The 14195-nt window shown below is 42.5% G+C and overlaps 1 protein-coding gene across 2 annotated transcripts in view; it reads right to left on the reverse strand.

Annotated features, from left to right (window-relative positions):
* The window catches only part of tbce (tubulin folding cofactor E), a 28518-nt gene that overhangs the window by 1435 nt on the left and 12888 nt on the right, over positions 1-14195 (reverse strand). Inside the window, exons 12-17 of one of the 2 annotated variants that reach the window (XR_012769644.1) lie at positions 7156-7308; positions 3553-3691; positions 2355-2423; positions 2183-2242; positions 1998-2089; positions 270-451 (exon numbers count right to left, since the gene is read on the reverse strand). Coding sequence is in view for 1 of the 2 variants with exons in the window: in XM_075464126.1 (XP_075320241.1) it covers positions 341-451; positions 1998-2089; positions 2183-2242; positions 2355-2423; positions 3553-3691; positions 7156-7308 (624 nt within the window). In the remaining variant the exon portion in view is untranslated. Of the gene's footprint in view, positions 1-202; positions 452-1997; positions 2090-2182; positions 2243-2354; positions 2424-3552; positions 3692-7155; positions 7309-14195 lie in introns of those variants that run through there. The other variant, XM_075464126.1, reaches the window with a different exon arrangement.

Genomic DNA, 14195 nt, shown 5'->3' on the forward strand with positions numbered 1-14195 from the left:
CTTTTGAATTAATTTTTGGATTGTGCGTACAAATGCGATTAATCGTGATTAATCAGGGAAATTATGTGAATAATTAGATTAAAAATCGTTGCCCAGCCCTAATTTGTAACTTAAATCCTGTCTGAAAACGTTTAGACACCAAGGACCAGATGCGTAAAACAATGTGTACACGTAAAGGCAGAAATGTGTACATTTCAACACATTCTCTTCACTGTATTTATTAATCATGCATGGTGTACATATGATTCTCTTAAAAAACATTTACAAACCTGACATTCACTTCCATTTTTAGCCATGAATGATGCGGACACTCCTTGAAATAGGCATGTAAAAAGCACAGCTACATAGACATGGCAGTGGACCAGCGGACCAGCACCTGGTCTCCATCCTCTATGGAGTAAAACTGCAGCGTCTTCAGGTCACCGTCGATCTCAAATTCTGTCCCCTCCATCTATCACGAGGAGAACATTCAACATCAGTGCACACAATGGACATTCTCTAAATTGCTCAATTCTCGGCAAATTAGAAACTTTTTTTTCTGTTAATAACTGAAGATCAAATTATGGACTGTAAAACTGTCCCGCTTCGATGTTTCAAATTAAAGAAATATTGGTTCATATTTTAATCTCTACTTATTATCTGAGGAAAGGTTAAAGAAATAGAACAGCAATATTTTTCCTTTACACTTCACTGACATGCAAAAGAGAACAATACTGATTTTGTCCCAGGTTAAGCAGGCCCCAAAGATGCAAGTTCCCTTTCAGAAGTGAGGTCCCTTTCAAGACCTTCCTCTCCCCTGCCACCTACGTCAGCTCTTCTAGAAGAAAGCATAGATATATTCTCTCTAGAAAGTCCTCCTCCAGGTGTGACATGTCCGAAACACCTCCCCTGTAAGGCATCCTGAACAGATGCCCAAACCACCCCAAAATGACTCCTTTGGTTTCCTTTTGGTCGCAGACACTCTTTGGATGAAGGTAATTTCTGATGCTTGTAATTTGAGATCTCATTCTTTCAATCACTACCTACAGCTCATGAACATAGTTGAGGGTTGGAAAACGGATCGACTAGTAAATTGACAGTTTGTCCTTTTGGCTCAGCATTCTTCACCATGATACACTGACACGGTGTCCACGTCACTGCAGACATTGCGCCAATCCACTTGCCGGTACCCCCCCCCTCAATTCCCATTTGACCATTTGTAAAAACTGTGTTGTCCAGGGTTATAAAAAATTCACAAAATAAATTTTTCACGCAGCTCAAACTAAATTTTAAGTGTTGATTTAACTACAAGAAACAGAGCCACCAATACTGGTTTAATAAAAAAAAAAAAAAAAATAATAAAAAAAAAAAAGAGGTCATTGGAATGAACTTGTGTCATTCAATGAATAAGCGTCTGCAATTCAGGCTGTTGCAGTGAAGGAATAAAAAGGATAGTATGTATTTGTTAAAAAAACAACGCCACAAAACAACGAAAGGCACTTGGTGTGGCAACAATAATTAGAATTTATTTTATCTATTTTTTCTTAAATGATGAATAATGTCTAAAATATCTGGAAATGGGTTGTCATGTAAAACCAACATGGACACAGAGCAGCATAATTCTCGGTGACACTAAAATCTCCCTATTGGTGTGCTTGTTGCATTTGTGCGTGACCTCAACAAACTTAAAACACTTTGGCATAGTAGTTCCTCCCGACTTCCTCCTACCACATGGCCCTTTCCTTGCATTTTTCATAGGGAGCAGAGAGGCAACAGGTCTCGTCTCCAACTGCTGAGACACCGGTCCCTTGATCCCTCCCTCCTTGAATCCGAGGGCATATTTTCTGTCTTGCGTTATAAGCGTAGGTCTATCTATATCTATGATCCAACAAGTAAGCCTCGATTTTCAATATAAAAATGCTGTTTTTATTAAGCATTTGTGTTAAACTAATTACACGCACATTTGAGTCCAGGATTCTATTGTAAGCAGTGCTGTGCTGTATGGGAGCATGCTTTACCTTGGGGGTGGTGTATGTAAGCCTCAAATCTGCTGCTGGGATCTTCAGCAGTCTGTACAGCAGTCCCTTCACCTTCTGAACAACCATGGAAGCTGTAGAAGCAAAACAGGAAACAAGCCACTGTTTTAAACAGACAGCTTTGGAAGCTCAACCACCAAAGCAGAGGAGAGACTTTGTGTTTCTACCTGGAAGTTTCTTCTCAAACGATTTCCGTCCAGTATCATCAGGAAACACAAATGAAATCTCTGGTGAGGAGACGAGGAAAACAAATAGTTCAGAAATGATATATTATCATTTTTGTGATGCTTATTCAGGAAGCCATCTGGAAAGGAGAAAATAGAAAGAGGCGGGACTGACTTAACAGCTGATTCTTTAGAGCAAAAGGTTCCGGCTTCTTCAGCTCGCCTTCCTCTGGAGCTCCATATTCTGAAAAACAAACATTCCCATTAACATCATCATAAGATGAGACATCTACAGGTTCTTAAATGTAGCAGTGACTCAGGTATTTCGTATGAACACAATAATAGCACAGAAGCTTTTTGCTTTGTGTATTTACTCTTCCTGTTCTGCTTAAGTTTGAACAACTACACAGGTAGCCAGTGTTGACTGTCATCACACATGACAAACCCAACAGTAGCTGCCAGTACAGGATGCTGCTCGTTCTGAACTGCTTTGCCTTGGCCACAAGCCCATAGCCCTGAAGTCTGGAAAGATGGACTCTCTTATGATCATATCAGAATTCAGAAGCCTTGAAAGTTAAAAGAGAACGGAACACATCTGCACTGAACACAAAAAGACAAAAGGCGATATACATAGCATTTCTTCACCATGTTTCTGCAGCCACTTGGAAGCATTTTAAGGTTTTTACAAAGGTGCTCGTGTCCTCACAGTCCAACTTTTCAGAGTTGTAGTGTATCTGCAGAAATGGTCCCCTGTAAACTAACAAAATGGAGGGAAGGAATGTCTGGCAAACGGGGTTTCAAGGTTAAAAACAATAGTGACTGAAATTTTCGGAGACTCTGAAAAGTCTGGAAACATTTGCAGCCTGTGTATTTTGTAATAATGTAAGATATATATCTAATCCAATTTGATGTTGCAATTAAACTGTTCTATTCATATGTCCTTATATTATTATTCGCTCCTTTTATTGCCAAAATCATTTTGCTATAATTGATTAAGACACCCATAGAGAGAGTCCACAAACTAAACCATTTGATCGTTTTGTTTTTCACACTGTCAACTGTATCTGGAACGACTAATTGGTGTGCAGACCAGATGGATGTGTCACCTTGTTTTATTTACAATTGTCAAACTATTTGTGTTCATGTGTCAGATCACTAGATTATGTGTACACGCTACAAACCAAAGAGCACCCCCACACAAGTCATCTTAAACTAACCCTTGACATGCAACAATGCACCTAATGTTTAAATGTGGGGATATCTGTAGTTTCATTGTTGGAAACATTCATGTTAAAAAAAAAAAAAAAAGAAGTGCACAAGTCAAATAATAACTTTGATATCTTAACACGACCTGCACAAATAAAGGGACTTACTGTCGATGAGTTTCTGGTAGCGTGGGTGCTGGCTGGCAAACTGCGTGCATGGCTGAGTTGGGCCCCCTGCCTTCAGCCACTCCTCTCCAAACATCTTGATGTAGTCGAGCTCTGCCCCCCTTCTTTCCTCAGGTTTAATCTAAAGGAAAGATTGAAGATCGTAGATCAGCTTACAGTCAACTTTGATCTCTTCTTCATTATCCCCTTTTCAAACTGATGGAACACATTGACACAATCTAAGGTATCATAAAATGACTTGAAAACAGAACTGCTCATATTTGACTTGCCCATCTGCAACCCTTTTTTCAGGTTCTCTGTGCTTGTTACATGGAGCATGCACTTTTGAAAACAAATCCATTTGTTGCCCAAATTCCCGTCAAGTACCATTTTATGAAATGAAAGACATTTCTAATTTCTCTCAACAATAGCTGGATTAGACTTATCTACTTTATGCATACAGGATGCAAAATGATCATAGAAGGCTCGAGGATAATATATATATATTTTTTTTTTCCAGGATTGTATTACTCTTTCAGAGTAAAACTGCAGAGTATCGAAGAGCAAATACCTGGCAAAACAATTATTTTCACATCTTCTTTGAGGATGTGTTGTATTTCTTGTTAGACAAATTAACAAGTAGAACACACTCTAATTTCCTAAACAACCTAACACACACGGCCACAAGAACCTCGATGTCCTGCAAAAGAAAACCAACTGTTTTTTATTTTTCTCTGGTCTGTTTCTCTGAACTGTTCCTCTTTGAGTCATCATCACCCCCCCCTTCTGTCATCATAATTTATCTTTCTCTTGTGAACTAATCATGTCTGCTGCTTATTTTGTGTGTGTGTGTGTGTGTGTGTGTGTGTGTGTCTCACTGCCATGTAAACAGCATTCTCTGATCACCTTAACTTGAACAAGGACATATTCTAAATAATTAATAACTAAATGAAGCTATGTGAAATATGCCGATTCAATTCAATTCAATTCAGTTTTATTTATATAGCGCCAAATACAACAAATGTCATCTCAAGGCACATAAATAGTATAGTCCAGTGGTTCCCAACCTTTTTTGGCCTGAGTACCCCCTGAGCCTTCTTGTCACACCACGAGTACCCCCTCACACATACAACGCGTGCGATGATTCTCCAAAAGTAGAGCAACACAGTGGTTATTACATGAAAATCATTTTATTTAATATCATTAACTTGAACATAAAATTCTCAGGCTTTCTCTCTCTTTTTTTTAACCTCAGTTGAATTCAACATAAGAATAAAAAACATTTTCTTGAAATATAAATAATTAACCAAAATAGCATAAATACTAAATCAAAATAATCTTCCTTTGTTATCTAACTTAAACAAGTAACATTTCTCTTTTTTTTAAGAATACATGAATATAACTCATTTGTCTCTCTTTTTAAGAATACATTAACAGGCCTAACTCATGTAACATTCATCACAAAACTGGAGTCTCCTTCATAAACAGTCCTCCATAAAATTGTGACGCCTTAAGAAATAAAATTTAAAAAAAAATTTAAAAAATCCCTGTGCGCCGCGTACCCCCTGCAGTACCTCCGCATACCACTAGGGGTACGCGTACCACAGTTTGGGAACCACTGGTATAGTCCAATTCAAGCCAATTGGAATTCAATTCATTGTAATCATAATTATTTACAAAATAATCCAATTTATTCATATAGAGCCAATTCAAAAACAATTTCCTAGCTAAGGAAACCAACAGATTGCACCGAAATTTCTCTTCAGTCCAATCTCTGATGATATGACTAGTGTTACACAGACATGTATCCACCTTATTCATACACTTATGACCTAAAGAGGTTTAGTACACAAACTGCTGCTTTATGACATCTGGTTGTGGGAGAAACTTGAATAATGCTTCACGTTTTGAAGGATGTGAATAAAATGCTTTTATTTAGAATGAGATCAAAGGCTGAGACATTTCTGTGCATGTAAGCATTGCCATTGGCAAAAAAACCCCTAGTAACCCATTGGCCTGATAAACATGAACTCTGAACGTTATTTGTAAAAAAAAAAAAAAAAAAAAAAAAAAAAGGATAAAAGAAAAAGAAAATATTCTGAATGGACTAACAAGTAAAGTCCATCCTTAATTACATTTTTATGTAACAGAGGAATTACAACATCATTCACTCATATACCTACCAACCAGCTGTCTCTCAGTGGTAAGAATGGAAGCACAAAAAAGTCTTCAAATGTATTAACTTTGGGTATATTTTAGGGATGTTGGGGGGGAGTCAAATGACTCCCCCCCGAGTCCGAGTCCGAGTCATTTGATTTTGAGTATCTGCTGATACTGAGTCCCGATCCGATACTTCTACAGTACATCAAAAAAATGAAGAACAGCGAAGAAACAGATCCAGGATGTCCCTGATTTTTTTATTTTATTCACCTTATTTTATCATTTAACACTTATAAACAGAGCGCTTCTGTGAGGTAGCTTGAACAAAAAAAGTAATCAAGTAATAAACAAATTCTTCACATTGTAGTTTAGTGCAACAATGTCTAATATAAAAACGAGCAGCAGCTCAACTTGAAATACCTGGCAGGCATGTAAACAAATAAAAGTGCCACAGTGTTATAAAGTAAGGCCAGTAATGTGCTTTCAGGAACTGCACTACTAATTCTTACTCTCCTCCTCTGGCTTCACAGAAGGAAATGTAAGTTTTTCTTGATAAAAACCAACATCTCTACCTTGTCAGGTTTGAGCCTGTTCCTGTTCTCATCAAGCATGTTAGCGATGTCCTTGTCACCTTTTGAAATCCAAAGTTTGCATAATCTCACAGTTTGCAATCGCAACATTTTTGTCATCCACTTTAAAATAGCTCCACACCGTGGACATTCGGCCCCCAGCTTCAAGCTGCTGCCGTGTTCTGCTTCACTTTACGGCAGCAAAGTAACGTCATGCCGCATGGGTTGATTCTGTGTATAGTTGAGACCATAGACATAAAAATTCAGGGAGTTATGATTGTTGTAGTTGGGGATATACACCGTCCTCAGTGAAAATAACTGCAATGTGGAGGCATTGGAGACTCATCCAAGATGGCGGCCACGCTGATACGTCAGCTCCAATCGGCAGCGTAAGTCTATGAGGTGTCTACCTATATTATGTCTATGGTTGAGTCGGTCTGACTCTGTACCACCACATAACAGTAAATACTAAGCTGTTATTTTTTCCCATTTGTTTTGAAATATTATTGTTCTGATAAAAAAATAACGAGAAAAATATACATATATAGATAGGCTACATATCCGATCCCTGATCAGGACGTAACGTGCGATTCGGATCGAGTCTGAAACCACGTGATTGGCCCCAATTTCCGATCATGTGATCGGATCGGGACATCCCTAGTATCTTTCCCATAACCATCATTGGCATAATGCAAAGTCTTCAACCTTAACCATCACAACTGAATGCCTAAACCATCCGTTGCCCCTAACCTTAGAAAGTGGACTGGATGCAAGCTTCTCAGATGTTCAAAACAATCTTGTTCCAAAGCCAAATGCATCCTCATAACAGTAGCTTTAAAAGAGCATGCACATGCACACACACATACACACACCTCACCTGACAGTTGTCCAAGAAGACCAGTTGTCCAAGTTTGGCAATAAGCATTTGATTGGCTGTTTTTGGGTTTCCATCGCTGCTCAGCAGTCGGTTGCCACGACAAAAGAGCTTAACCAGACAGGGAAGTTTGGCGAGCTCATCCACTACACACCACTAAGATAGAAAGAGATGCAGAGAATATATAATCTCAGTTTGGTTGTTAAACTAAAAATGCTCCATAGTACTAATCCCAGCCCTGCCACACTCGTGTCATTTCATACACTCATAATTTAAGGATTACCTTGAAAACTGACCCCCAGTATCAACCAAATCTAAGCTTTGTTTGATTCTTTGTTTTTAATGCAGTTAAAGTGCGAATGCGTACCATGATAGCGTCACACTCTGTTGGTTCCATTTTCTATTCAATAATTTATGTTCATATTTAGTTATTATCCTTTGGGTATATTTAGTATTTGTGTATTACAGCATATTTATGTTGGCATTATATCTGCGTTACTATATAATTTGCCCTTAGTATAATCTGCATTCAGTTTAATACTTAGAATGTCTAGAATGTATATCCAATAGGAACTGACGCTGAGCAATGACGTTTTGGAGCTCGCGCATCTGTTGAATGTAAAAAACTCCTGTGTGTTTGTTATGTTTGAGATCTTCAGTAAAGACGGGGCGAACACATTGTTTTCTACCGTCGTTCAAACTTTAACACGAGTAGACTCGTTCATTCCGTCTGACTGAGTGGTTATTTGCATGAATCTCAAGAAATAAATGGTCAAGAATTCAAAACGGACATTTAGCCACTACATTAAGTAGAAAACAATCGCCGAGGGCGAGAGAAGAATCGTGGAAAACGGAGGAAAGCTTCGCATGCGTTGGTCACGCGTTCATGAAAAAAGGAGAAGCACTGAGCGCAGTGCACAGAGAAGGACTGAGCGCGGCTTGAGGAGGAGCCAAGCGTTGTGCATAATCGGATTTCAAGACGACTTCAATGATGATGGATGAGTACAAAAATGTCACACTTGAATGAACAAATAAGCAATGCTTCAGACTTGCAAGAAATGTCGAAAAACAGACGATTGTTTCACTGTAATGCTGACGCCAAGATAACGTGGCTGAGTCATCATATTTAAAGTTTCAAGAAGTGCTAAGCTGCTAGTTAAGAAGCCATTCATGACAGTTTGTGAAACGTGCTATTGTTAGCAGGTCATATCAGCTCAGAAGAAGCTCACGTTTGCCTCTGGAAATAAAGCCTTCAATCTTACTTTGGAAAACTGCATGTTTTAAGATTAAAGGAAACCTTATTTGGATTTCAGAAGTTCATAAGAGTTTGCTGAGACGTATCTAACATAAATAGCCATTCAAAATGTCTGAAGATGGAAAAAAGATAGACGGCAATGTCGAGCTAGACACTAAAAGAAGGATCAAGTTAACTCCAAAGGCCTTAGAAGAGAAACTTGATAAGCAAATGACTCTAAGAAAACGTGTTTTAGCACGCCTTGTCTCCAAAGCAGAGGAAATTGAGAATCTAATGAGTAATGATTCCAATGCACTTGCAGTAGAAAAGGATCATCTTCGAGAATACTCAAAATTACTGAATGAGTTTATTGAAGTGAATAGCACAGTAAATGACCTGTTGCCAGAAGAAGAAAGAAAAGCTGACCAGCAGTATTGTGGTGAGCCTAATCTCTCCAAGTATGAGAACTTTTTGACCATGTTGGAGCAGTGGATAATAGAAGTGAAACAGCAAGCCAAGGCCGCTCATGAACAGGCTGTGACTGAATATGATGCTCCAAAGGATGGCGCAATAACACAGCAGGGTGAGCCTGATGGTGAAGAGCCTGCTATTGAAGAGGTGCATCCGGATGACAGTGCGTCTATGGTGCACCAGAAGCATGCTTCAGTCCCAGCACGAAGTGTATCCAGTAGACACTCAAGGGTGTCCAATGCATCATCTCATGCATCGTCTGTGCGTAAGAAAGAGGAAGCTCACAGAGCAGCTTTACTGGCGCGTGCAGCCGCACTTGAGAAGAAAGAAGCACTGCAGTTGCAAGAGGCTCAAATGGAAGCACAGCTGAAGTTACAGAGAATTCAGATGAAAACTCAAATGGAGAAGCTTGAATTCGAGACTGCTCTCGCAGAGTCCTCAGCAAAGCTACAGGTTCTGGAAGAATACGAGAACATGGAAGATGGGATGAATTCATACCTCAACAAGAACATGCATGCAGCTACGACCATCCCACGTCATGGTCCAGATGTCAGGCCAAAATCGACTAGCTTTCCTCGAGTTATCCCAGATAACAGTGCGTATCATGTTCCAGCTAGGCACACGCCTCGTGTGCATGTGAAAAAAGAAAACGACGATGTTGCAGACACACGTCCTGGTGCAAGGCAAGTTGAACTCGGTGAAGTGATATTGAAACAGAAGGATATCACTGAGATGTTAGTTACACAACAAAGGCTAGCCAACTTACCTCAACGCAAAGTTCCTGAATTCAGTGGCGATCCCCTTGAGTTCCTGCCGTTCCTGAGGGCGTTCGAGCACATCATTCACAATAGAACAGACAACGATGCAGATCGTCTGTATTATTTAGAACAATTCACCATAGGTGAGCCGAGAGAATTGGTGAGAAGTTGCCAACACATGAACGCACAACAAGGCTACAAGGAGGCAAGAAAGCTCTTGACTTATCACTATGGCAACGAACAGAGAATAGCTGCGGCCTATGTCGACAAGGCTGTCAAATGGCCTCAAATCAAAGCAGAAGATGCAAAGTCACTACATAGCTTCTCTATCTTTCTTACTGGGTGCAACAATGTTATAAACGATTTGGAGTACCAAGAGGAAATGAACAGCCCGAGCAATCTTCGGCTCGTTGTCCATAAGTTGCCCTTCAGGCTTCGCAAAAGATGGAGAGTCGTAGCTTTCGACATCCAAGAGAAAGAACGAAGAAGAGTCGACTTCGCAGATCTTGTGGGGTACATCAACAGACAAGCTAAGATAGCTTCAGACCCACTGTTTGGTGATGTCAAAGACTCTTCTGATGTCAAAGAAAGGAGTAAGTTCAGCGCCAAACCTGCTATGGGCCGACTGAAAAGAACCACTGGCCTAGCTACAAGTGTAACGCCAGCTGACGAGTCCTCTGAATCAAGAAAGACCAAGCAGACTAGCAGTGCATTTCAAGAGCCATGTCTGTACTGCAACAAGGGACACACTCTGAGTGCATGCTACAAAATCAGAAGTCTGCCAAATAAAGAAAGAATCGAGTTCCTTAAAGGAAAAGGTCTTTGTTTCGGGTGTCTGACACAAGGGCACATGGGAAAAGATTGCAAAAAGAAAGCCACGTGTGACGTTTGCAGCAAGAAACACCCTACTCTGCTCCACATGAAAAGAGAGGAAGATGGCAACCAAGCAACTGCCAAGCCTGAGAAGCCAAGTGAAGGCTCCACCAGTGAACTCTCAGCAGTCACCGGGGCCGGAGGCAGCGACTGTATCCTTTCCATTGTGCCAGTGCGCATTAAATCCAAGAAGAGCAACAACACCATAGAAACGTATGCGTTCATGGACTCAGGCAGTTCAGCAACGTTTTGCTCCGAACGATTGATGAGGCGACTTGGTGTCAATGGTAAGAGGACTCAAGTGCTACTCCGTACCATGGGCCAGGAGAAACCTGTGTCCTGCTTCGTCCTCTCAGATCTGGAGGTGTGCGGTCTGACAGAGAGCAAGTACATCAGCCTGCCAGATGTTTACACCCACACGGACATACCTGTTACAAAGGAGAATGTTCCTGTAGAGAAAGACCTGGAAAGATTGCCGTATCTGCGGAAAGAAGTGCGGCTACCACAGATCGACGTAGATGTGGAGATGCTCATCGGAATGAATGCTCACTCTGCAATGGAGCCGTGGAAAATAATCCACAGTCAAAACGACGGGCCTTATGCCATAAAGACAATCCTTGGCTGGGTAGTAAATGGCCCTCTGAAGAAAAACAATGGCCACAAGCCAAGTCACTTCAGTCATGGTGCTTCAGTCAACAGAGTGTCTGTCAGCAGTGTGGACAGCATGCTGTTGCGGCAGTACAATCACGACTTTCCAGAGCAAGCCTGCGAAGAGAAGTCTGAAATGTCGCGAGAGGACATGCAATTCATGCAGTGTGTGACTGAGACCACTAAGAAAATTGATGGACACTACTGCATCGGTATGCCTCTTAGGAACAAAGACGTTGTGATGCCTAACAACAGGTGTGTTGCTGAGCAACGAGCATCGAGCCTGAAAAGGAAACTCGCTAAGAACCCCAGTTTCCACAATGACTACACAGCCTTCGTGGCAGACCTGCTGAGCAAAGGCTACGCAGTGGAAGTCCCTGCCAACGAGCACAACAGCAACGATGGTCGCATATGGTATATTCCCCATCATGGCGTGATCCATCCGCAGAAAGGGAAATTGCGGGTTGTTTTTGATTGTGCCTCTTCGTTCCAAGGGAGGTCGCTGAACGAGGAGTTGTTACAGGGGCCGGACCTCACAAATAGTCTGGTTGGAGTCCTGACAAGATTTCGCCACGACCACGTCGCACTCATCTAAGACATTGAGGCGATGTACCACCAGGTGAGAGTCCCTGAGGAAGATTCCGATCTTTTGCGATTCCTCTGGTGGTCAGAGGGAGATCTGAACCAGCCTCTGCGTGAGTACAAGATGGTTGTCCACTTGTTTGGGGCCAAGTCCAGCCCGAGCTGTGCCAACTACGCTTTGCGGCGGACTGCAGAGGATGGAAAAGATAGGTCATCACCTGAGGCAGTAACCACAGTTCTCAAGCACTTCTACGTAGACGACTGTCTTGTCTCAGTGTCCGACGAGAAGAAGGCTACTTCTTTGACCAAAGACCTCATTGCACTCTGTGCGAGTGGAGGATTTCATTTGGCAAAATGGTCTAGCAACAGCCGTGAAGTATTGTCATCACTTCCCGAACATGAGCGTGCGAAGGAGATCAAGAATCTAGATCTGGACAGGGATGAGTTACCCATGGAGAGGGCACTTGGAGTGGACTGGTGCATCGAATCAGATTCCTTCAAGTTCCGCATCCTTGTGAAGAACATGCCTGTCACCAGAAGGGGTATCCTATCAGTCGTAAGCTCAATTTACGACCCCCTTGGCTTCCTGTCGCCGTTCATTCTTCTCGCCAAGACCATTGTGCAGAATCTCTGCCGAATGAAACTTACCTGGGATGATGAGGTTCCTGAAGACTTAGCAAATGGATGGTTTGCCTGGCTGTCTGACTTGAGCCGGTTCACCAGCTTCTCTGTCAAGAGGTGCATCAAACCAGAGGGATTTGGTCCAGTAGCGTCAGCACAGCTGCACCATTTCTCTGACGCTAGCGAGAAGGGCTACGGTGTTGTCAGCTACATTCGCATCAAGAACAGCCACGGACAAGTCCATTGCTCGTTTCTTCTTGGAAAATCCAGAGTGACGCCGCTCAAGCCAGTCACCGTGCCACGTCTCGAGTTGACCGCGGCTACCATTGCGGTAAAAATGGACAAGCTCCTGAAGCAAGAGCTTCGGATGGACCTCAAAGAGTCCGTGCTATGGACAGATAGCACCACTGTCCTCCGATACATTGACAATGACGGCGCTCGTTTTAAAACCTTTGTGGCGAATAGAGTGTCGACAATCAGAGAGAACACAAGGCCAGCACAGTGGAGATATGTCAGCACGTCTTCTAATCCAGCCGACCATGCATCACGAGGAATGAAGGCAGAGCACTTCATGAAGTGTCAGAGTTGGATAGAAGGACCTGACTTCCTTTCCAAGGATGAGTCTCACTGGCCGGTCCTCTCAGAGTTCTCAAGAAATGTAAGTGAGGACGATGCAGAGGTGAAGCGCAAGACCACTGTGAACATCATCAATGCCGTCAACTCAAGCACAGACCCTCTCTTCAAGCTGATTCATCATTACTCCAACTGGCACAGTCTGAGGAAGGCCGTCGCCTGGATGTTGAGGCTGAAGGAGTTGCTTAAAAATCTGTGTGAAAGAAGGAATATTTTTGAGTCTCAAACCCAGTCTCAAGACAGTCAAGATGTGAAACTCAAGATCATTGAAGACCACATGCAGAAGTGGAGATCTGGTCTAAAAGGAACCCATCTGACTATCAAGGACATCAGGAGAGCAGAAACTGCTATCATCCAGTTCAGCCAAAGGCAAACCTTCCTTGAGGAGCTTTGTGCGCTGCAGAAGGGTGATACGATCAGGAGAAGCAGTTTTATCGTCAGATTGGATCCTTTCCTCCAAGATGGTGTCCTCCGGGTTGGTGGAAGACTGCACCAGGCAGCCTTGCCGGAACACACAAAGCATCCAGCTATTCTAGCCAAGAACCACCATGTCACAACTCTGATCATCAGGAACGCTCATGAGGAGACCGGACATGGAGGGAGGAACCACACCCTCACACGGCTGAGACAGAGAGTCTGGATATGCAAAGGGAATGCAGCTGGGAGAAGTGTGCTTTCAAGGTGTGTGAAATGCCGGAAGAGTCAAGCTGCTGTTGGTGAACAGAAGATGGCGAATCTACCACCAGATCGTCTTCAGCCAAACCACCCACCGTTCACCAACGTCGGCGTAGACTATTTTGGCCCCTTTGAAGCCAAGCGTGGACGAGCACGAGTCAAGCGCTACGAGTCTTGTTTACTTGCCTTACAGTCAGAGCCATCCACATTGAAATCGCACACTCACTACACACAGACTCTTGTATAAATGCGGTGAGACGTTTCATTGCAAGACGAGGACAAGTGGAAGTTATGAGATCTGATAACGGTACGAATCTGGTAGCTGCAGAGCATGAGCTCCGCAAGGCCATGAAGGAATGGAATCAGTCCCAGATCTCTGAAGCTCTGCTGCAAAGGGGAGTTACCTGGATCTTTAACCCGCCTGCTGGGTCGCACCACGGCGGGATCTGGGAGCGTCAAATAAGAACAGTGCGCAAAGTACTTACCAGTGTCCTGAAGCTCCAGTCTCTCGACGACGAATGTCTGCACACTGTGATGTGTGAAGTGGA

This window comes from Odontesthes bonariensis, chromosome 4 (genome assembly GCF_027942865.1).
Source record: "Odontesthes bonariensis isolate fOdoBon6 chromosome 4, fOdoBon6.hap1, whole genome shotgun sequence".
Classification (NCBI taxonomy): domain Eukaryota; kingdom Metazoa; phylum Chordata; class Actinopteri; order Atheriniformes; family Atherinopsidae; genus Odontesthes; species Odontesthes bonariensis.